Raw genomic sequence first — 25,185 nt, 5'->3', positions numbered from 1 at the left:
CACTAGTTGACAATATACTATATTTGTCACCTACCTAGAGTGCAACTATAGGGGACTATTTATAATCCTAGTTGATTATTTGTGTGTAACTATTTCTCCTCTTATGTCCTGGAAACCCCCTCCCCCTTCTCTCCTCTGTAAGTTGGACCGCCCCTCCTCCCCTTGTCACTTGGTTCAGGCCCTGCCTTAGAGTATTTCCTGCTTGCCTGGGTAAACCTGCTTCCTTTTCAAGTCAGCAGCCTATGGATCCCTCTATCTCTGAAATCCCCGAGGCAGCGTTGTCTTTTCACCTTCCCCTTATTCTTTTAACTTCCATGCTGAATTTTTGGCAACATTCAAATATTCTGAGGCCAGAGTCACGTTTAGTATGAATAGCCCAGATAGCTTCAACTCGTTCCTGTCACAACCACAACAAGTACTTTGTCTTTTCTGCACTTTCTTGGGGAAAGCATAGATTCACAAAGGCACTTGTGGATGATGGTGTTGTGAGAGAATGTCTCTAATAGTGACTGTGCTTGATAGTGGGGAAAGGTGAAAAGGATTAGGCCTTGCCAGTAGAGAGTTAACAGAAACGTACTCACTCAGCCAATGTTGGAAGTAAAAGGAAGTGTAAGGGAATCTGGGTAACAGGAATAGTCTGGGGACAGACTATGTGTCAGAAAGGCAGAGGGGAGGGCAGACTAGCCCATTCTGAGAAGAATCTCAGAGGCTGCTGTAGCAACTCACTGGCTGCCTGCTCACAGGCAGAAAGGGCAACATATTGATACATCACACAGACACAGTGTGTGTATGTGGAACAAATGCATGCAGCTGAACTTAAGGCCGAGTCCATGGTCCCTGCTGACGTGCTTAGGCGCAGAGAAAGCGGGTGCTTACCGCAAGCGCTGCCAGCAGCCGTCAAGGGGTGGGCCGGGGGCGTGCGCGTCACTGGCCGGGGGCGGCCCAGTGACGTCACGGAGCTGGTTCGCCCTCATTGGGCGAACCGCTCACGTGACCGGCCTGTCTCGCCGGCAAGCGGGGGAATTTAAAATTCCCCTGAGACCTGCGCTTCCGCAGGTGCGCGGAAGCGCAGGTGAGCCCCTACTAAAGCCGCTCTAATTGTGACTGTAGGGGCTCAGTGCTGAGCGGGAGCGCGCGTCAGCACGCTTCCGCAAGCAAGCGCCAAACATGTCCGGGGCCTAAAGGAGCTGACAAGCAGAAGGGGGGTCAGGCAGAAATGTGATTCTTGTTCTATGATATTCAAATCGGCTGTGAAAATATTGTTTTTCATATTTGCAAATTGGTTGGCGTGCGGAAAAACCCTCCACTACTTTAAAAAATATATATATATCATTTTTTTTTTACATTCTACGGGAAAAACATGGAATCAAAGAGAATATTTTAACACAGTTGCCGATCTCTAACCAGAATGCTGTCCTTAGCACTGCCAGATATAATGAATACGAGAATATTACTCAATAATTGATATACTTTTGACCATTCATGTCTTTAGAAAACGGCAGTTGCAAAAATTAAAGACATTTCTACAAACTGTGATATAAAAGTCAATAAGATATCAAATCCATTTCCTTGCCGCACAAATGCAATTTAGTATATGGAAAATAATATGCTACAGGGAGCAGTTTATTACAATCTGGGCTACAACTGAATCGTGTGGATGCTCTCTGGTCGAGCAGCATTTTTATTAGGAAAGAAATGCAATCATATGAAATGCAGAACGTAGAGTAATTAAATCCCTTCCTCCACTTTACCACGAATTAGATCTACTGTGTGATATACCTTGACACACAGTATACAGTGCCCAGGAAACCTTATCTTTAACACTGACAAGGTTAACATTAATATATGTTCCTCTGCTCTAATGATAAGCAATGCATCTTTACTCTTATCTGTTATCTTGCTTGATCTGGTCATTCAGCAGCTCGGCTTGCATGTAGATGCCCTGTTGAGTGTGTGTTCCCACCATGAATCCTGCCCGGTTGAGATTGGGCACTTGTTTTATGTACTATTAGACACCCTGACCTATTCATTGTTTATCCCAATAGAGGGATTTCTCCAGACACAAACAACACCTCAACACAGCCGAAACATACAGACCGTTACCATGTGTAAATTGTTACAATGCCTACCCTGATGCCCCTAAACCAGCGGTGGGCAAATCCAGTACTCAAGGACCACCAACAGGTCAGGTTTTAAGGATATCCCTGCTTCAGCACAGGTCACTCAGTCGTTGACTGCAGCACCTGTGCTGAAGCAGGGATATCCTGAAAACCTGACCTGTTGGTAGGGTTGCCAGGTGGTTTCTCCAAAAATACTGGACACAATGGTATAAGGTGCGACACACTCACCTCTCACCGCTCCATGCTGTTTCATCTTCTCCATGGCCCCACCCCCAGACTCCTGACACCTCCTTGTGATTGGTTGCATTACCCAGCACCAGCCAATCAGGATGGAGGAAGCTGCCCAGCCCCCTAGGATCAGCCCTGCTCTCTCCCTCTGAAATCCCGCAGCCCTCCAAAGCTGGTCAAATTACTATGTCCAGAGAGGTACTATCACCGGTATACACATACATGTCCAGTATCACCTCTCATTTTTTACTGGACACCGTGTCCAAATACAGGACAGTCCAGTCCAATACTGGACACCTGGCGTTGCTGGCCCTTAAGGACGGGAGTTGGCACTGCGAGCGTTTTGAGTGCACCTATTGTTTTGTTGTTAATCGCTGCACTAAACCAACAGGACACTAACTGGCCACAACACTCACTCAGTACTGCTGCGGCTGAAAATGAAATATATAGACCCACCTTAAAATGGATATTAAACAGCATTTATTATTTACACAAGGTATTTATTTACTTTTTAATCCTCCTGATTCAATGTATAATCTGAATTTAAACAAAATGCAGTACGAAGTGAACACGCGGGACGCTGCAGTGTGATGTTCTCACACGGGTCTCCAAACTTCCAGATCAACATATTGAAAATAAGCACGTTTTATGTTGTATTAAAAAGGTCCCTGGCTGTGACCTAGAAATCCATGGGCTTTTTTTACCCACTATCCCACTAAATAAGGGAACACTCAAACATATATTTGAAGAGCACTAAGGAAAACCAAAAATGCCACCAAAGTCCCAGCATTGAGAGACACACACACACACACACACACACACACACACACACACACACACACACACACACACACACACACACACACACACACACACACAATGTTAAACTGCTGCCTCAATCCCTGCAGTGAGTTAATATATATTTTAAACATGCACATATGTTAATCTCAATGTCCCAATTAGAAAAAAAGACGAACAAAGATGTGTCTTACTGAAGAATGATATATTCAGATAATAATATCGAGTTATTTCTTGCTAAATTGATATATGGAGGTATATGTACGTTTCACCAGTTACCAGATGTCTTCAATGAAATTAAATATGTCAAAAGCCAATGCTTTGATGGGTAACATGCAGTCACATGTTCCCTATCATCTGTAACTGATACGTCTGACATTAAAGCTGCAGTTCAGTCAATATCCTGCATGTGTGTTTTTTTTAATAAATCAGTTCTGTAGTAAGAAAAAATACTTTTAGCATTTTCTGTTTTTAAAAAAACAACTTTGAAAGACCAATTTTCTTGTATTCTATTTTAACAGCCATTTGCTAAGGCACTGCCCCTTCATGTCCTGTCACAAGCCCTGGCACACCCCTTTGTCAGCCCTGCCCTCCCTCTAGCACATGTCAGTGCAGGAGTGCTCATGAATATTCATGAGCTTCCACTGCCAGTCAAGCAGATTATAAACAAATCCCAGCTTTTAATATGTCACCAAATTTCGACCTATCAATACATGGAGAACGAATTGACCGGCAGCTATACAGTTCTTTAGCTAATTAGAGATTGCACACATAAAACTATTGAAGTAAAAAAATAAATGTAAAAAATAAAAAAATAAAAAAGACTGAACTGCAGCTTTAACACAGCTGCATATTAGCATTATTTTATAGTAAGATTTACCAAATATCTTATCGAGCAAGTGATACATTGTAAAACTGAATATAACAATGTACTGATATTGTACTTTTCCTCTGGCAGCCCCCAAACTGATTTTTAACTCAGATTTTTGGGGTCGCCTCAGACCCCCGCTACACAGTAATGGGACGTTTCAGAGCTTATTGAATACGCCCCTTAAGGGCGAAATAATAATAGTGATGATATTTACTTATTTTCACCTAATCCTCACTACTCCACATCTTTATGGGCAGCGGCGGGCAACTCCAGTTCTCAATGGCTACCAACAGGCCAGGTTTTCAGGATATCCCAACTTCAGAACAAGAGGTGGCTCAATCTGAAGCAGGCATATCCTGAAAACCTGACCTGTTGCTGGCCCTTGAGGATGGGAGCTGCCCAGCCCAGTTTTAAGTGTTACTATGAATCACGGCGCAGAAAGATAAATGACATCCATTAGTGCCTTTGCTGTTCATGATGAACCAATGTCTGTCAGATACAATGGTCTTGGGCCACGTTTTGTCACCTTGGTACCACAATGCATTGCTGTGTCACCTCAAAACCCCCTCCCCCACCCACACACACACACACTTGAACTGGTCAATTAATGAAACCACATAAAATATGCCTCATGGATAGCAATGAGGTAAAAATAAAGTAATCAGCAGAGAAAGAGGGGGGATGGGCAAAGAGAGGGGGATGGGCAGAGAGGGGGGATGGGCAGAGAGAGGGGGGATGGGCAGAGAGAGGGGGGGGGAGAGGGGGATGGGCAGAGAGAGAGGGGGGAGGGGGGGATGGGCAGAGAGAGGGGGGATGGGCAGAGAGAGAGGGGGAGAGGGGGATGGGCAGAGAGAGAGGGGGGAGGGGGATGGGCAGAGAGAGGGGGGAGGGGGATGGGCAGAGAGAGGGGGGAGGGGGTGGGCAGAGAGAGAGGGGGGAGGGGGTGGGCAGAGAGAGAGGGGGGAGGGGGTGGGCAGAGAGAGAGGGGGGAGGGGGTGGGCAGAGAGAGAGGGGGAGGGGGTGGGCAGAGAGAGAGGGGGGAGGGGGAGGGGTGGGCAGAGAGAGAGAGGGGGAGGGGGTGGGCGGAGAGGGAGAGGGAGGGGGAGGGGTGGGCGGATAGAGAGCGGGAGGGGGTGGGCGGATAGAGAGGGGGAGGGGGTGGGCGGAGAGAGAGGGGGAGGGGGTGGGCGGAGAGAGAGGGGGAGGGGGTGGGCGGAGAGAGAGGGGGAGGGGGTGGGCGGAGAGAGAGGGGGGAGGGGGTGGGCGGAGAGAGAGGGGGGAGGGGGTGGGCGGAGAGAGAGGGGGGAGGGGGTGGGCGGAGAGAGAGGGGGGAGGGGGTGGGCGGAGAGAGAGGGGGGAGGGGGTGGGCGGAGAGAGAGGGGGGAGGGGGTGGGCGGAGAGAGAGGGGGAGGGGGTGGGCGGAGAGAGAGGGGGGAGGGGGTGGGCAGAGAAAGGGGGAGGGGGTGGGCAGAGAGAGAAGGGGGAGGAGGTGGGCAGAGAGAGAGGGGGGAGGGGGTGGGCAGAGAGAGAGGGGGGGAGGGGGTGGGCAGAGAGAGAGGGGGGGAGGGGGTGGGCAGAGAGAGAGGGGGGGAGGGGGTGGGCAGAGAGAGAGGGGGAGGGGGTGGGCAGAGAGAGAGGGGGGAGGGGGTGGGCAGAGAGAGAGGGGGGGGTGGGCAGAGAGAGAGGGGGGAGGGGGTGGGCAGAGAGAGAGGGGGGAGGGGGTGGGCAGAGAGAGAGGGGGGAGGGGGTGGGCAGAGAGAGAGGGGGGAGGGGGTGGGCAGAGAGAGAGGGGGGAGGGGGTGGGCAGAGAGAGAGGGGGGAGGGGGTGGGCAGAGAGAGAGGGGGGAGGGGGTGGGCAGAGAGAGAGGGGGGAGGGGGGTGGGCGGAGAGAGAGGGGGGAGGGGGATGGTCGGAGAGAGAGGGGGGAGGGGGATGGTCGGAGAGAGAGGGGGGAGGGGGATGGGCAGAGAAAGAGGGGGAGGGGGATGGGCAGAGAGAGAGGGGGGAGGGGGTGGGCAGAGAGAGAGGGGGGAGGGGGTGGGCAGAGAGAGAGGGGGGAGGGGGTGGGCAGAGAGAGGGGGGAGGGGGTGGGCAGAGAGAGAGGGGGGGAGGGGGTGGGCAGAGAGAGAGGGGGGGAGGGGGTGGGCAGAGAGAGAGGGGGGGAGGGGGTGGGCAGAGAGAGAGGGGGGGAGGGGTGGGCAGAGAGAGAGGGGGGGAGGGGGTGGGCAGAGAGAGAGGGGGGGGAGGGGGTGGGCAGAGAGAGAGGGGGGAGGGGGTGGGCAGAGAGAGAGGGGGGGGAGGGGGTGGAGAGAGAGGGGGGGAGGGGGTGGGCAGAGAGAGAGGGGGGGAGGGGGTGGGCAGAGAGAGGGGGAGGGGGTGGGCAGAGAGAGAGGGGGGGAGGGGGTGGGCAAAGAGAGAGGGGGGAGGGGGTGGGCAAAGAGAGAGGGGGGGAGGGGGTGGGCAGAGAGAGAGGGGGGGAGGGGGTGGGCAGAGAGAGAGGGGGGAGGGGGTGGGCAGAGAGAGAGGGGGGGAGGGGGTGGGCAGAGAGAGAGGGGGGGAGGGGGTGGGCAGAGAGAGAGGGGGGGAGGGGGTGGGCAGAGAGAGAGGGGGGAGGGGTGGGCAGAGAGAGAGGGGGGAGGGGTGGGCAGAGAGAGAGGGGGGAGGGGTGGGCAGAGAGAGAGGGGGGAGGGGTGGGCAGAGAGAGAGGGGGGGAGAGGTGGGCAGAGAGAGAGGGGGGAGGGGTGGGCAGAGAGAGAGGGGGGAGGGGTGGGCAGAGAGAGAGGGGGGAGGGGGTGGGGGGAGGTTCAGAGAGGGGGGAGGGGGTGGGGGGAGGTTCAGAGAGGGGGGAGGGGGTGGGCAGAGAGGGGGGAGAGGGTGGGCAGAGAGGGGGGAGAGGGTGGGCAGAGAGAGGGGGAGAGGGTGGGCAGAGAGAGGGGGAGGGGAATGGGCAGAGAGAGAGGGTGGGAGATAATGGAGGGAGAGGGGTGATAGAGAGGGGATGAGGAATTGGGGATGAGAGAGAATTGGGGATGAGAGAGAATTGGGGATGAGAGAGAATTGGGGATGAGAGAGAATGGGGGATGAGAGAGAATTGGGGATGAGAGAGAATGGGGGATGAGAGAGAATGGGGGATGAGGAATTGGGAGGTGACAGAGTGGGTGAGGAATTGGAGGGGGGTGAGGGTGGTGAGGAGAGGGGTGATAGAGAGGGGATGAGGAATTGGGGATGAGAGAGAATTGGGGATGAGAGAGAATTGGGGATGAGAGAGAATGGGGGATGAGAGAGAATGGGGGATGAGAGAGAATGGGGGATGAGGAATTGGGAGGTGACAGAGTGGGTGAGGAATTGGAGGGGGTGAGGGTGGTGAGGAGAGGGGTGATGCGCTCGGTACCTGAATCCGCTCCCCGCAGTGTGGTTCCGAGCCCAGCCCGGCCCGTGCCGCAGCACCTCCTGCAGGATCTCCTGGTCCCCGGGCGGCCGGGACCCCGGGAAGATGTACAGCCAGCACAGCACGAACACGCACAGGGCGCTGGCGCCCGCGGGCAGCCGGGTGCGGGGACACTTCCACATCATCACCTCCCGTGCAACGGTAACCTAACCCCCGCGGTGCCGCGAGCCGTGCTGGTCCGCTAGACTGTGCCACATCGCGGCTGCTGTCCTTGGTTGGGGATCTCCGGATCTCGCTGGGATCTGTCGGTTCTCACAGGATCCGCTGCGCGCGGCTGCATCTCACCCGCAGCCGCAATCTCACCCGCAGACATCTCGCTTTGTCATTGCAGGATGGTCCCTTCCCTCGGAGACCCGCTGTGATTAACGCGCTCTGTCTCCTCCCCTTCTGGGAGAGAGAGGGGGGGGGACAGGGAGAGAGGAGATGGAGAGAGAGGGGGGGGGGAGAGAAGGGGGGGAGAGGGAGAGAGAGGGGGCAGGGAGAGAGGAGGGGGAGGAGAGAGGGGGGAGGGAGAGAGGAGAGGGAGAGAGGGGGGGAGAGAGAGGGGGGGGAGAGAGAGGGGGGAGAGAGAGGAGGGGGATGGGAGGGGGGGAGAGAGAGGAGGGGAGAGAAAGGAGGGGGATGGGAGGGGGGGAGAGAGAGGAGGGGGATGGGAGGGGGGGAGAGAGAGGGGGGGAGAGAGAGGAGAGGGAGAGAGGGGGGGGGGAGAGTCACTGCAGCAGACCAAGTAAATCCCCCAATTTCCTTTGTTGCCCCTTCTGCATAAAACCAGCGGAAGAGGCCTGTTCTAAGTCAGCACCTCAGCCATGTGATCTACTGAAGCTCAGTGATCTCCTGCAGTCCTGTGCACTAACTGCAGCCTTGTGATCTCCTGCAGCCCAGTGATCTCCTGCAGTCCTGAGCACGAACTGCTGTCTTGTGATCTCCTGCAGCCCAGTGATCTCCTGCAGCCCAGGGATCTCCTGCAGCCCAGGGATCTCCTGCATATTCACATGCAGGGAAGTATTGCACAAACTCCAGAGCACAGGGGCACCTTTGTGTTTCTTGTAGTGGAAGTTGCTTAGAAAATGCAGAAATAACAGCATGATTGTACTTTTGACAAATAGATTTATTAAACATTGTGGCACAGTTCTTTGGGATTATTTGGATAGTGTTTGTATATTAATGCTGCAATGCTGTGAAATTAGGAAGCTGGAGGAATGTACTCAATGACATATTTCCTCTTTAAAAAGTGGAATGACAAGTTACAAATAAGCAGCAGTGATCATTTCCAGCCCCTGGATATGAGATGTGCCCATTCCCCTGAATGTGCCCCCTGCCCAGGTTCCTCCTTATGTCTTTGTGCTAATAGTTGTGCTGGGTGCACACTGCAGATGGGCAGATCTATAAGCAGCATTTGGTACACCCTATGGAATATGTCCATTTACAGAGCCCTCTAACTCAAGTTATTCAACATTTGATACAAGAAAAGTGAAATAGGGACAGAGGAGACATTGACATGAAAACAAACACCTTCAAATGCCTCAAAGCATTTATTTCGCAGAAAAAAGGACTTAATACATAGTTATCCCCTTCGTACTTAATTATTGAATTTTAAAAAGGGGTAAAAAATAGAGGTGCACCCACCTCATGTCATTCCGAGGGTTACCAGAGGACTTGTTTTTATGTGGCGAGCAAAGATTGCACCTAAAATGAAACTTACTGTGCTACATTATAAACAACACTTCCTTCCTATAGCTTCTTGTACTCACCTCACTGCCTATGTATGTCTGCCTAAGCACAATGTCCCCTTACCCTCATAATTAACAATAGGCACATTCTATTACTTGCTGTGGATCAGAGGACTTTAGGGACAGGGCACAACAAGACAACATCGGCTGCTGACCTAGCAAGGGAAGAATATGTAGCATGTTGATTTTCACTCCAGTTTTTCGGGCAAATGATACATTAATGCAACAGTTGAGGTCAGTAGACACGCGGTAGGTAGGATGTGCACCAAGCTCCCTCTCACCTTTTTAGCATTGACTACAGAATCCCTCTTATTAAATGCACATAGGGTTATAACCCCAATTTGCTTTAAGTTTAAGGGTTCGGAATATGTTCCCCATTTGAGAACAGGTAGAAATAATAGACTTTTTACGACGAGAATCATGTTGGATATTTGAACTGAAGGCAGTAGGTAAACTGTCTGGGTTTTCTTCATAGAGACGGTCTTACTTATTGTCGCGAATGTGTACAGAATAATCAAACAGCGCTCCGATTGCAAATGTGACAAATTTAAAGTGAAAACATCAAATATACTTTAAACCGTGAAAAAAAGAATCGCGACTTGTGGCAATAATAGTGAATAAAGTGAAATAATAAAATCTTAAACAACCAGTTTGCGGCTCTGGACCCAAAAAGAACCGTCCTCTGTAGTTCTGGAAGTGATTGTCTTGGAGATGAGGGGAGCGCAGCGCCAGGAACAAGAGGGGAATCAAATACTGTATAGTGTGATATTGTTTATAAATTGGGACATAAATATTTGGAGTCTTTAAAATGCTAATTCACATGACCACCAAGGGTAAAAAAAACATGGAGGATACGGAACGCGTGGGGAAATCTCCTTTACTGGGCTTGGTATCTCAGGGAGTGGGGTGTTTCCGAGATGCAGGGCACGTCCCCCAGAATGAAAAGAGAGAGCAACAAATGGTGCCGGTCATTGCAGAAAGTGTATTACTTTCTAAAAGCATCTCGCAAATGCACACTTACAATAGCGCTTCTTTTGAGCATTGAATAGGTAAATAGACGAATAAGAAAAATGGAGGCTGGTTCTCACTGATCGGGAGCCGATTCTCACCACGGCTTCCGCCACCAATGTGTGTTTATGCGCCGTCGGCCGATTCCTAATGCTGACGTCTCCTCTGACCTCGCATTGGCTGGCGTGATGACGTCTCCCTCCTCCAAGTGGTAACTGCTGGCTGATGACAACGCGTTTCGCTGCGTGCTTCGTCAGGAGTCTTCTTCTTGTCACGAATGGCACACCTGTGAGCACGTGACTTGTGTATGTGATATGCTATCTAGCTCATTAAACTCACCACAGGGCCCCCAAAATGAGCACGATCACCCATCAATCTGTCACAAATAGAACCTTAAATCGCTGCCAACAAGGGTAAAAAAAAGTCTTATCACTAGGGGTCCTTGGTCCACGTTTAATAAGAAAAATATGCAATTGACACCCAAAAATCAATTTTTTCACCACTTCGCGGTTTTCGCTGGCTCTGCCTTACGTGATGATTTCACGCGTTCACGCGCTGATTGTCCGGGTCCTCTCGGCGGTCTGTCACACTGTCCCACAGTCGGCTCTCAGGCTACAAGCTTTCCCAGCGATCTGAGGGGTTTCAAACAGGTAAAACAACCTTGCGCACAAAAGAAAACTCTGGAAATGTGAACATGTGACATGTGACGTCATCACGCAATGCGGAGCCAGCGAAAACCAGGATGTGATGAGAATACCGGCAACACTGCACAAGCCACCAGTGACACGCAGATGCCGAGCACAGACCGCGGAAGACCCGAACAGGGCCCCGAGGGATCACAACCAAACTATACCACATACAAAGTGCAAAAGAATGGAAAATGTGGGAGTGGCACTCCAGGTGTCTGTATTTTATATATGTTTAATGACATTTTATGTAGATCTGTGCTATGTTATTCTCTTATTATTATATAACATTGATGCAACTACCATGTGCAATCCTGCAATCCATTGGCTCCCAAGGAGCCTTGATTCCAATCAAGACGTATTAGCATTGTGAGTTTATATAATCAAAGGAGCACAGTTGGGATATATAACTATGGACTGCATGAAACATAGGAGTTATGGTTGCTCTTCAACTAATGCCATAACCACCGTTGGTATTACATCTCTATATTATTGGTGACCTTAACATTATATTCTCTTGTTACCAAACGTCCAAACGGTGTGGATTTTAGAGTGTACGATCTCTATTGTTTGATACATAAAAGTTCTTTTTATGTACTTTCATTTCACATATTGCACGTTGCACTGACCATTGGAGACCAGCGCCAAGGAGGACTATTTCCCAAAAAGACATCAAGAAGGATCTGGACAATCCGTGTGACCTCCAGGCCGCAGGACCTCTGAGATAGAGGTGGTTGATAAACACCCTTGAATATATTTTGCATATACACGTTTATTTGGGGATTCACATATTACAAGGAATTCCCTGTTATGGACTATATTTTTTATATATATATTATTTTTTCACTGTGGGTATAGCGCTGGGATTGTGTAATATCCTGCCATGTTTATTTATATGGTGTAAATGAGACCAGGCCAAGTGCATGCTGTATTGACAGGAAAATACTTATTCAAAATGCACTGATAGAAGTGCTTATGTTCAGATTGTCGATGTCACCCACGAGTACACGCATGCGCACGCACACATTAAGTATATGTAGCCAGGTCCCCCCTCGCGCACTCACCCCCTCCTTCCCCGTTGCGAGCGCGCGGTGTGGATGTGCGGCCGGTTGCCATGGTGCAGTCGGGCGGTTGCCGGGGACGCGATCGGGCCGGTTGCCGAGGCCGCGATCGCGTTGCTGGGGTCCCCGGCGGCCGGTGAGCAGGGCGCCGCCATGTTAGGGCTGTTGCGCATGCGCAGTGGCAGGGCACAGCGCGGGAGGCCCCAGATAGCTCGCACATGCGCGAGATGAGTCTGCCAGCCCCCAGGGTGCATAGGGGCAGAGACACCTGACGCCAGGGAGCCAATAGGGCTTAGGGATTTGCCTGGGAATAGATAGATACATTTCGCGGGGTTTTGCAGCCACGCAGGCAGTCAGGATCCGGACCAGCTAGGGGTAAGAGGTGGATGCAGGGGTCAGTGACCCTCTGCATTAGGCCAGCAGCCCCCAAGGTCCCAGTTAGGTCCTGAGCCACCTAGTAGCTTGTGGAGCTTAGGGACAGGCCCTAGATAGGGACACCGCCCCATTAATTGGTTACTTAGCCAGGGACACAGTGCTGAATCCGTGCGGCCCTGCGAGGTGGGTTCTGGGCTCAGAACCCCACCAACGACCCTGGGACTAAGGTGATATTATCCGTGCTGGAATTCACCCAACGCGGTGTGGAGGACAACGTCGGATCGGGCGGATCTCCAGTGATATCGCTGTACCCGTGGCTGGAGCCCGGGCAGGTAACCTGCAACTCACGTGCACCAACCAGGCCTATCACCAGACATAGTGGCTGCGCAGTCACACATACACATGCACAGTGGTATTTGACTTTGGGTGTGCGAGACATTTGGGTGGGGGTTACTGGACACGGGGTGGGATCACTCTGTGGGAGGTTAGCGTCCGCCGGGACGCCTAGAGGTGGTAGCGTCCGCCGAGACGCCTAGAGGTGGTAGCGTCCACCGTGGCGCAGAGTGGTTAGCGCCCGCCGTGGCACAGAGTGGTTAGCGTCCGCCGTGGCGCATAGTGGTTAGCGTTCTGTGAGACGCCATGTGTGGCTCCTCTAGAGAGGAGTCATGGTTATGTTGATGTGTTATGCTAAGCAGTAAAGGCAGTCCTGTTTTATATTCGCTCGCTTTGTGTGGTTGTTTCCTGTGAGGGTCTCCTCCCACTCCGTTGGGATCCCTCCCAGGTGGAGGCGTTGCACCCAGAGATGTATAACATGCATGTACCGAGAAGATGTTGTAAGTGATCACCCCTAGTATAATTACCCCAGGTTCCCCGTGGCGGAAGCTCAGCCCTCCTGTGAGCCAACAGGTAATGCACCACACCTGAGTAACCTTGTATGTTCCTACACCTCCACAGTATTATCTGCGAGTGGGTGGGGGAAAACCCGTTACATATAGTATATTGAAATACTTTGCTGCGGACACTTAGCAGTCAGGATACTACACACATGGGTTCACCAGGGAACCCCCTACATCTTGGACAGGTGCCTGTCAGGTAGTATTGTGTTCTCTTCGATTTTCCGGACCCACGGCATGGCTTGAGCATAAGCCTTGTTCACAGGTGAGGTTCTGATCTTTTGCTACAAAGACAAAGCTTAAATCCTCATCTCAGAGAGCAAGGGGGGACCAGCACTAAAATATTAACCTGTGAGTGCAAGCACCATGACCTGAAAGAGGAAGTAAGCTGCTACAGATGCAGAAAGAGGAAGGTAGCTGAATCTCACAATATAACACAATAAAACTCTGTGATGCCCATGCTCCACTACGCAGACTAAGAGTACGGGGGGCCCACCTTCCGTGGGTTATAAATAACCTTATAGTGCTCTACCTTCTTAGGGATGCCTTGTTGATAAGCTACAAAGTAACTGGCACTACCAAAGATCTTAATCACTACATATGCCTGCAGGATATGTGCACAAGGCAAACAAGACACACAAAAGCATAATATTACTCTGACAATCTCCACCAGAATACATCAAATCCAGCTAACTTCTGGAAAGTCATCAACAATATATTCCAGCCTTCTAGCCATCATCAACCATGAAATATAATTAAGGAGGATATTACTCTGACAAATCCAACTGACATTGCAAATGTATTCAATGAATATTTGTGGGGTGTGCTGCTAACTTATTAGCAAAATGCAACACGAACTATATACATGAATCACATTTTGGGAGTACCTCTATAGCCCCACCCTCTCCCAACACTGCCCACAGTTTTCAATTTGTCCCAGTATCTGAAGAGGAGATTACACAAGCGCTCCTTAAATTAAAACTAAGCAGCCAATGTGGACCTGACTTACTGCAATCTAAGTTCCTAAAACTTGGTGCCTCAGCCATTGCCAAACCGCTTGCTTCCCTAATCAACTCTATTTTGTCTTCTGGCCATATCCCTAAAACCTGGAAAACTGCCAGAGCTGTCCCAATCTTCAAAAGTGGGGATAAAAACACTGTCACAAACTACAGGCCAATCTCTCTTCTCCCAATACTATACAAAGTCATGGAAAAATGTGTTCACTCCCAGTTAAGCGATTTCTATACCAAGACAAATTTCCCTAGCAAATTCCAACTTGGCTTTCGCCCAAACACTCCACGGTGACTACCCTCCTAAAAGTTTGCAATGAGATCCAGTGTGGAATGGAACTGAGACAACTCACTGGTGCAATATTCCTAGATTTTGCAAAGGCTTTTGATACTGTTGATCATGTAAACTTGCTTAACAAACTCCAGAGCTCTGGAATAGGGAAGCATGCTTTAAACTGGTTTCACTCCTACCTATCAGGTAGATCCCAACATGTGTATATCTCAGTCTCTAACGCCAACCCCTTGGATATCACCTGCGGGCTCCCTTTAGCCTCTGTTCTGGGGCCCATGCTCTTCTCAGTGTTCATTAATGATTTTCCTACAGCTTGTAAGGAAGCTTCAATACACATGTATGCAGATGTATACAGGCTCCTAGGAGTCTTTGTTCAGGCATAAACAGGTCATGCGGCCACGAAGGTCTTCGCATCCTAGCAGATCTCAGGCCAGCAGAACGTTCCCTCCAAGAGTTCGAAGTCCTCCTTATTGCTCTTGGAGGCGTGACCACATTCCAGAACTCCCCGACAGAAGTGCGAAGATACGTAGAGCCGACCAACCGAAATGTTGACACCCCCTGGGATCTGAGACTGCTTGTCAACGATGTTCTCCAAGGTGTCGAAGGTGATGGAAGCAATAATCTGGAAAGGTGAAAAGATAGGTTCAGTGCGATCCTCCACTATGTCATCCGTCAGGAACTGGCGAGAGAGAGCATTAGCTTTTATATTCTTGGAGCTGGGAATATAAGATATGATGAAATTGAAGTGTGAGAAAAAGAGTGCCCATGGATTGTCATGACCCCAGGCGCTGTACGCCCTCAATATACATAAGATTCTGGTGATCAGTCAGAATCGTGATGGTATTATCCGTACCTTCCCATAGATGCCTCCATTCTTGTAGTGCCATCTTAATAGCCAAAAGCTCTCTATTGGCCACGTCATAATTCTGTTCTGCCGGTGAGAACTTCTTAGAAAAAAAAAGCACAAGGGTGTAGTTTCGTCTTCTCATCCTTTCGTTGGGGCAGCACTGCCCCTGCCCCTACTTCAGTTGCATCCACCTCCAGGGGAAAGGGTAGAGCGGGATTAGGATGAACCAGGATCGGAGCTGATGCGAATGCTTTTTTTTAATATCTCAAAGGCTTTTATTGCTTCAGCAGGCCATTGCGATTGATCAGCCCCCTTGCTGGTCAGAGCAGTGATGGGAGCCAGGACCGAGGAAAAGTTCTGGATGAAACGTCGATAATAGTTGGCAATCCCAAGAATCGCTGTATAGCCTTCATGCCGATGGGGCGTGGCCATTCCAGAACTGCCTTTACCTTTGCCGGATCCATAACCAGGCCTGTAGCAGAGATTATGTAGCTCAGGAAGGAGGTACTAGCCTGATGAAATTGGCATTTATCCAGCTTCGCGTACAAGCGGTCCTCTCTTAACCGTTGCAGAACCTGTTTTACATGATCAGTGTGATCGTGCGCCAACTTTGAGAAAAGTAGGATGTCATGCAGGTAGATGATGACAAATTTTATCCAACAGATCATAAAAGATTTCATTGACAAAGCTCTGGAAGACGGTGGGGGCATTACACAGCCTCGTAATGTCCATCTTGAGTTTTGAATGCAGTCATCCACTCGTTGCCCTGACGAATCCGTACTAGGTTATATGCTCCTCGTAAGTCGAGTTTCGTAAAGATAGATGCTCTCTGTAAGTGGTCAAAGGGCTCAGAGATGAGTGGCAGTGGATAGCGATTCTTGATTGTAATTTTATTCAATCCACAATAGTCGATGCACGGCCGGAGTGACCCATCCTTTATGAAGAAGAAGCCGGCCCTGGCAGGGGAGGATGACTTCCTGATGAAACCTCTCTGCAGATTCTCCTGGATATATGCCTTCATGGCCTGAGTCTCTGGAAATGATAATGGGTAGGAGCAACCTCAGGGAGGCCTTGTGGAAAGAATTGTGGTCCTCCTTGGCACTGGTCTTCACTCCATGCTCAGTGAAAAATGAATACTTGATACCGGGAAAACCTCTGGTGGTCAGCAGGAGTCCTCAAAGGTATACATACTCCTTCATCCTTTTAAGCCTTCTAATACTTTTCAGCCTGATTGAGGGTGCTTGGGACCAAACACCCTCCACACGACTTCAATGGCTGCTCTTGTCAGTGGCAGAGTTTAGGAAGAAAAACACAGGCTGATGTGATTTTACCTGCTCACGTCTGTCACGATAACGTCACACGTTCCACTATATGATGCCGCACGGCTCCAATCCGATGTCCCGGACAGGCACCTCTCAACTCGCACGGCTGTTAGATTCACACCTGATGAAGTGAGACATTGCTCACGAAACACGAAGGGTGAGGCTGGTCATTACTTATTATCCTGTATCATTCTGCAATCCATTACAACATTTGACTGCCATAGTGTAAGAACCCAGCATGGGTTAGATCGGATGATCCTGCAGCCGTGGAATACTGCAAGAGAAAAGGTGCCTGTCTGGTACATCGGATTGGAGGCATGCGGCATCATAATGGAACGTGTGACGTCATCGTGACAGACGCGAGCAGGTAGAATCACATCAGCCTGTGTTTTTCTTCTTAAACTCTGCCGCAGACACCGACGAGAGCCAATCAGGACTGGAGTTTGGCGGGGTCGGAGTCTGCGCTGGATCCTTACACCACCTTAGTTAACTTGACACCCTCTACAATTCAATATGCCGTTTTGTCCTACAATACAACTACAACACACATCACTGCAAAATGCTCAAAGAACTAGATTGGTCATCACTCGAGTCTAGGCGCAAGTTCATCTTTCCTGGGTATACATTATATACAATACATTGCATGCACAGTTAGAGATAATATATATTATAGGTGTATGTAACAGTTACAGACTAGATTAAAGTGTGAGACAGCTTTAGTTTTGAAAGAACTTAAGCTGGTGGTGGATGTGAGAGTCTCCGGTAGGTTGTTCCAGTTTTGGGGTGCACGGTAAGAGAAGGAGGAGTGGCCAGATACTTTGTTGAGCATTGGGACCATGAACAGTCTTTTGGAGTCTGATCTCAGATAAGTGCTGCATGTGGTAGGGGTGAGGAGCTTGTTTAGATAGATGGGTAGCTTGCCCAGAAATTATTTGAAGGCAAGACAGGAAAGGTGAACATTGCGCCTAGACTCAAGTGATGACCAATCTAGTTCTTTGAGCATTTCGCAGTGATGTGTGTTGTAGTTGCATTGGAGAACAAAGCAGCATATTGAATTGTAGAGGGTGTCAAGTTTGCTAAGGTGGCATTTGTCATCTTTTAGTGAGGCATTAAAGTGAGCCTTTTAAGTGAGAATATATAGTTAGACTTTAGTTTATATATTTATTACCACCCTAATATATTTGCCACCCAAATTTGTCATCATAACTCTATGCCCAGGACATACTTGAAAACGAGAGGTAACTCTCAGTTTATGACTTCCTGGTAACACATTTTATAAATAAAAATAAATCACTAAATATATTATATAATGGAGATTTTCAGACTATGTAAGAATAATTTAAATGTATGTAAATAGACATTTTTTACTAGGAGACAAAAATGAACTCATTACATGCCTGGGGGTAATCCCTTATGTGTCCAGACCTTCAGAAACAAGACGAGCCTCACTCGCCATGTTTTGCAGGCTACTGTAATTCATATATTACAATATGGGCTTTTAGCTGAGCGATTAAGCCATCGCCACATCTAATGGGATCCTGCAGCACTGAAGTTGTGGGATGTTTAGAGTGGAATAATCTTTATTTAAACCTCCGGGGCTCCTTGTTTTTAATTAAAAAATCCATAATACCTCTCTCTTACATAAATTATTGAAAATGTCTCCACCTATTACATTGGAAAGACAGGAAAGATAAATCCGAAATGATGAAAAGTAGAAAAATGCCTGGACACCGGGAATTCCAAATCCCCATGTTCTATATGTCGTATGTGCTCTCTTAGTCTTTCTTTACGATGTCTCCAGGTAGATGTACTAGCCACATATTGCATTCCACATTTACATGTAAGAAGAAAAACAATGTTAATCGAATTACAATTGATATGTTGTTTTATGGAATACAGTTTTTGTGTATTGGTCCTTGAGAAAGTTTTCGACTTCACGACATATTTACTACACTTATTCTAGAACCACAACAGTACAGGCCAACACTAACCAACCAATGTGGCGTTTCTGACCTGTTAGTTTGATATAAACTTGGAGACAAAACATTTCCCAGAGCCAAACCCTTTAATTATTCTAGTATGGATCCAGTATAATCGGATTAAGAATCCACGCAAAGAGCATCCTTCATATCGTCCCCTTTTTAGCACTGGATCGGGATCGATATGCCATGGATCAGCAGATGACACGAAAGTCAAAGAAAGAGGAGCTAAATGGAGGGCCCCGAGTATACTGGACACACAATACCAGAAGTACATTAAGAGAAGGGAAAGGGGGAGGAAGACGTGGGGTACGACCGGGGGGGGCAACAGATACAAACGGGACGAAAATATATCGATGACCATAATGTTATTAATTTGTCCAGTGTCGCACTAACACCCTTTCAACTTTCTGTTATGGGCAAAGGTCTCAATTTTTGTTCCATCTATACACTTTCATGTTTTTAATACCATGCTAGATCTTCATCGTTTTGTCGGAGAGCTTCCTGTAAAATAAATATTTGTGATTAATGATAATAATTGACCTATTGTCGACCACATTGATGATGATCTTAGTGGCGTTTCTCTGGGGTCTGACAGTGCCCTGGAGTATCCTATCATAGTCACAATGTTGTTCATAAAAGTACTGGATTGGTTATGGGGTCTGTGACCACTTCTCTCTCTTTTAGAGAGGTTAGTGCTACTGGGATTTAAAAGATCTTTTTTTTTCTAGTGGTTGTACAGACCCAGAAGATATAATGGATCTGGAGGTAAAACATTTATGGCTTAGGTTTAAGTCTAGATTTGAGCCTACACATGAGAGTGGTCAGTATACTTATTTATTTCAGAAATTGGTAAACCCAACCAATTGTGTTTCCAAGTCTATTTTGAGTCGTTTAAACTTGGCCTCAGATTAAGGTAATTTGACAGGTTGAATTTATATATATATATGTATATATATATATATATATATATATATATATATATATATATATATATATATATATAGGTTATGGTGGGTAAAAAAAGTGACCCACCATAACCTTAATAATAGTGGTGATTACCTAGTCTAGTCTCAAACCTGCTTAGCCATTAAGACCAGCCTCACACTGATGATACGCATCAAGGTTGAAACATGTCTGTGAGTGGGTTTAATGGCTTTGCATCTCATCCCAGCCTCTGTCTAAAAGCTGTGTTTAAAACAGCATGCATTGGCTTGAGGATTTGCTTGTGTAATACAAGCTTGAGACAAAAGGTGGCACTGAGTGCTCATTTGCATGTCATTTCCCAGAATCCCTTGCTGCAGTGGAAGCGCTGTATGCTGGGCGATAATGGGGAAAGACAGGGTTGCAGACCTGTCTGAGACATGCAAATGAACATACAGTAATATTTACAGTTGCTATATATATATATATATATATATATATATATATATACAGTGTTGAACAAATCACCCAAAAATCTACTCGCCCAACCAAAAAATCTACTCGCCACCTAGTCCCGCCCCCAACTCCGCCCCTAGTCCCGCCCCCAACTCCGCCCCTAGTCCCGCCCCCAACCCCGCTTTAAAATAAAATATATAAATAAAATACATTTAATAAATTCCTAGTCAGAACATTCGTTTTTGACATAAATGTATTTATTGTATTACATTATACTACAATTAGTCCTTGTTACGTGTGTGTGTGTGTGTGTGTGTCTGCGTGTGTGTGTGTGTGTGTGTAAATGTTGGATCTAGAAATAAAAGCCAGGTGTGAATGACTAGTTTCCTGAACCCCTTAACCAGTGTCTGGACGTCCCCGCTTAACAATATCTAACGCAGCAATCCCGCCTGGGATTTTACCTGATCCGCAGTCCCTCAATGTCCAGGTACCCTCATTCCCGCAATGTTATACATTGGAGGGGATGTGTTCCCTACTTGTCTTCCGATGTCTTCCGTGTGAAGCTTGAGTCAGATCTGGAAGAAAGCAGTATAGGTTATTTCGGTGTAGTATAGGGCAGCTAAGATATATAGGGTAAATAAGAGATCCAGATCCAGAGTGTGAGAGAGTGTGGCGGACAGATAGAGAGAGAGTGTGGGGGAGAGAGAGCGTGGGGGAGAGAGAGAGAGAGAGTGTGGGGGAGAGAGAGAGAGAGAGAGAGTATGGGGGAGAGAGAGTGTGGGGGAGAGAGAGAGAGTGTGGGGGAGAGAGTATGGGGGAGAGAGAGAGTGTGGGGGGGGGAGAGAGAGTGTGGGGGGGAGAGAGAGTGTGGGGGGAGAGAGAGAGTGTGGGGGGAGAGAGAGAGTGTGGGCGGGAGAGAGAGAGTGTGGGGGGGAGAGAGAGAGTGTGGGGGGAGAGAGAGAGAGTGTGGGGGGAGAGAGAGAGAGAGTGGGGGGAGAGAGAGAGAGTGTGGGGAGAGAGAGAGAGTGTGGGGGGAGAGAGAGTGTGTGGGGGGAGAGAGAGAGTGTGGGGGGAGAGAGAGAGTGTGGGGGGAGAGAGAGAGTGTGGGGGGAGAGAGAGAGTGTGGGGGGAGAGAGAGAGTGTGGGGGGAGAGAGAAAGTGGGGGAGAGAGAGAGTGGGGGAGAGAGAGAGAGTGGGGGAGAGAGAGAGAGTGGGGGAGAGAGAGAGAGTGGGGGAGAGAGAGTGGGGAAGAGAGAGAGAGTGTGTGGGAGAGAGAGAGTGTGGGGGGAGAGAGAGAGTGTGGGGGGAGAGAGGAGTGGGGGAGAGAGAGGAGTGGGGGAGAGAGAGTGGGGGAGAGAGAGTGTGGGGGAGAGAGAGTGTGGGGGAGAGAGAGTGTGGGGGGGAGAGAGAGTGTGGGGGGGGAGGAGAGAGTGTGGGGGGGGAGGAGAGAGTGTGGGGGGGGAGAGAGAGTGTGGGGGGGAGAGAGCGTGGGGGAGAGAGAGAGAGAGAGTGTGGGGGAGAGAGAGAGAGAGAGAGTATGGGGGAGAGAGAGTGTGGGGGAGAGAGAGAGTGTGGGGGAGAGAGAGAGTATGGGGGAGAGAGAGAGTGTGGGGGGGGGAGAGAGAGTGTGGGGGGGAGAGAGAGTGTGGGGGGGGAGGAGAGAGTGTGGGGGGGGAGGAGAGAGTGTGGGGGGGGAGAGAGAGTGTGGGGGGGAGAGAGAGTGTGGGGGGGAGAGAGAGAGTGGGGGGGGAGAGAGAGTGTGTGGGGGGGGGAGAGAGAGTGTGGGGGGGGAGAGAGAGTGTGGGGGGGAGAGAGAGAGTGTGTGGGGGGAGAGAGAGTGTGTGGGGGGGGGGGAGAGAGAGAGTATGTGGGGGGGGAGAGAGATTATGTGGGGGGGGAGAGAGAGAGTGTGGGGGGGAGAGAGAGTGTGGGGGGGAGAGAGACAGGGTGGGGGGGGAGAGAGGGAGCGTGTGGGGGGGGGGAGAGAGAGAGAGTGTGGGGGGGAGAGAGAGAGTGTGGGGGTGAGAGAGAGTGTGGGGGTGAGAGAGAGAGAGAGAGAGAGTGTGTGGGGGTGAGAGAGAGAGAGTGTGTGGGGGGAGAGAGAGAGAGTGTGGGGGGGAGAGAGACAGTGGGGGAGAGAGAGTGAGTGGGGGAGAGGGAGAGAGTGGGGGAGAGAGAGAGAGAGAGAGAGAGTGGGGGAAAGAGGGTGACTGACTGACTGGGTAGGTGACTGACTGACTGACTGACTGACTGGGTAGGTGACTGACTGACTGACTGACTGGGTAGGTGACTGACTGACTGGGTGGGTAGGTGACTGACTGACTGACTGGGTAGGTGACTGACTGACTGACTGACTGACTGACTGGGTAGGTGACTGACTGACTGGGTAGGTGACTGACTGACTGACTGGGTAGGTGACTGACTGACTGGGTAGGTGACTGACTGACTGACTGGGTATGTGACTGACTGACTGACTGGGTAGGTGACTGACTGACTGACTGGGTAGGTGACTGACTGACTTGTTGGGTGGGTGGGTGGGTAGGTAGGTAGGTGGGTGACTGACTTGTTGGGTGGGTGACTGACTTGTTGGGTGGGTGACTGACTTGGTGGGTGACTGACTTGTTGGGTGGGTGACTGACTTGTTTGGTGGGTGACTGACTTGTTTGACTGACTTGTTGGGTGGGTGGGTGACTGACTTGTTGGGTGGATGGGTGGGTGACTGACTGACTGGGTGGGTGGTGGGGTAGGTAGGTGACTGACTGACTGGGTGGGTGGGTAGGTGACTGACTGACTGGGTGGGTGGGTAGGTGACTGACTTTGGGTAGGTGACTGACTGACTGGGTGGGTTGGTAGGTGACTGACTGACTGGGTGGTTGGGTAGGTAGGTGACTGACTGACTTAGGTGACTGACTGACTGGGTGGGTGGGTAGGTGACTGACTGACTTAGGTGACTGACTGGGTGGGTAGGTAGGTGACTGGGTGGGTGGGTGACTGACTACTTGTGGTCTCTCTCTCCTCCCTCCCCCCCTACACACACACACACCACACTCTCTCCCCCCTACACACACACACACACGCACGCACGCACACACACACACTCACTCTCCCCCCCCTACACACACACACACACTCTCCCTCCCCTACACACACACACACACACACACACTCCCCCCCCCTACACACACACTCCCCCCCCCCCCTACTCACCGTGGATCGCTGTGGTCGCCGGGTGTCGCCCTCGGCCTCGGCGGCTGTCGCTGCGGGTCACCGGGTGTCAGTGAGGGGTCCGGACACAGGGGAGAGAGGAGTGGGGGGGCTGGTGATGCGGCTGGTCACCGGAGGCCGGGGACACGGAGTTGGAGGTGAGATCGGGAGTGAGTGGGGAGATTTGGGGTGTCGGGGGGGAGATTGGGGTGTCGGGGGGGGGGGTCACGGAGGCCGGGAGAGATTGGGGGTCACGGAGGCCGGGAGAGATTGGGGTGAGGGGGGGGGTCACGGAGGCCGGGAGAGATTGGGGTGAGGGGGGGGTCACTGAGGCCAGGAGAGATTGGGGTGAGGGGGGGTCACTGAGGCCGGGAGAGATTGGGGTGAGGGGGGGTCACTGAGGCCGGGAGAGATTGGGGTGAGGGGGGGTCACTGAGGCTGGGAGAGATTGGGGTGAGGGGGGGTCACGGAGGCCGGGAGAGATTGGGGTGAGGGGGGTCACGGAGGCCGGGAGAGATTGGGGTGAGGGGGGGTCACGGAGGCCGGGAGAGATTGGGGTGAGGGGGGGGGTCACTGAGGCCGGGAGAGATTGGGGTGGGGGGTGGGGGAGGGGGCGGATGGCCCGATGGGAGGGGGGGGTTGCGACAGATAGCCCTGCAGGGGCCTGAGGCAAACAGGCATGGAAGGGGCTGGCTGCCGGAAGGGGGAGGAGTGGAAGCGCTGAGGAGGGAAAGTTGTTGAGAGGCGGGGGAGGAGCGAAGGCACTGCTCAGGGAGCCGGAGGCGGGGTAATCTCCCCCAACAACATGAACCCGCCTCCGGCTTTTTTTTTTTTTCTCCAGCACGAGCGCGGGAAAAACAGCAGCGCGAGCGCGGGAAATTTAAAAAACACACGAGTGCTGCTTCGGCCAATATTTACTCGCCCGGGGGTTAAATCCACACGCCCCGGGCGTGTAAATGTATATAATTGTCGAACACTTTTTATATATATGTAGCCTGGAGCTCCCGTGGCTCCTGGAGACCCCCCTCCCCTTGAGCAGCTCGGTCGCGGGTGCCGACAGACCCGACGGCTGCTTCCAAGGGTGGGGGCTGGAGCAGGGAGCAGCGCGGCTTCTCCTGCCTGCGGCCGGTTGCCGGGGACGCGATCGGGCGGTTGCTAAGGCCGCGATCGCGTCTCTAAGGTCCCGGCGGCCGGACAAGCAGGGCGCCGCCATTGAGGATACTGTTGCGCATGCGCAGGGATGCGTAGGCGCAGGGACAGCCCCCGAGACAGGGATAGCTCGCGCGAGAGCAGGGAGAGCTGAGGGAAGGTCGAGGCAGCCCGGGAAAGCTTGCGCAAGCGCAGTGAAGGTAGGGAAAAGCCCGCGAACCCCTAGCCTACCAGGGAAGGCTCGGAGCTGGGACTACATATCCCAAGAGCCTTTGCGAGCCCCATGTGACCCCAGGGAGCCAATAGGGCTTAGGAGACCCCTGAGAAAAGAGATACATTTGGCGGGCTTGCAGCACGTTAGATCAGTGAGAGACCGGAGCAGCCCAGGGAAGGAGGTAGGGTACAGGAGTCAGGGACTCCCTGTACTAGGCCAGCACCCCCAGGGCTCGAGATAGCTCAGCTCCCCAGTAAGGTAAGTGTTGCCAGGGGCAGCCCTCGGGTTAGGGACCCTGCCACTTACATTAGTGGGAGCTGGGAAAGGAAGGTTACGCAGAGTTGGAGTCAGGGAGCTGTAGGGAAGTAAGGTGCGGGGAGCGAGAGCAGCTCCTGCACCCCATAGGTACCCACACCCCAGGTAGGCCCCAACTCCCCACTAGGTTAGTGGGTAATTGCTGAGGGAGGCCCAAGATAGGGACGCTGCCCTTAGTGTAGTGCTGCATTGTCAGAGTCACGGCTGTCAGTGCTGTGAGGTCTGACAGGCAGGCACCTTGTTGCGCAGCACGTT

General features: G+C 50.9%; 1 protein-coding gene across 2 annotated transcripts in view; it reads right to left on the bottom strand.

Moving 5' to 3' along the window:
- Positions 1-25,185, bottom strand: part of ST8SIA1 (ST8 alpha-N-acetyl-neuraminide alpha-2,8-sialyltransferase 1) — a 111,326-nt gene that overhangs the window by 77,426 nt on the left and 8,715 nt on the right. Inside the window, exon 1 of one of the 2 annotated variants that reach the window (XM_075602913.1) lies at positions 7,409-7,880. The exons of the other annotated variant lie outside the window; for it this stretch is intronic. Coding sequence (XP_075459028.1) covers positions 7,409-7,590 — 182 coding nt within the window. The 5' untranslated portion in view covers positions 7,591-7,880. Of the gene's footprint in view, positions 1-7,408; positions 7,881-25,185 lie in introns of those variants that run through there. 2 annotated transcript variants of the gene reach the window in all.

The sequence above is a fragment of the Ascaphus truei genome, chromosome 5 (genome assembly GCF_040206685.1).
Source record: "Ascaphus truei isolate aAscTru1 chromosome 5, aAscTru1.hap1, whole genome shotgun sequence".
NCBI classification, from domain to species: Eukaryota; Metazoa; Chordata; class Amphibia; order Anura; family Ascaphidae; genus Ascaphus; species Ascaphus truei.
The sequence above is the reverse complement of the archived record's forward strand: the minus strand, read 5'-3'. Positions and strand labels throughout refer to the sequence as shown.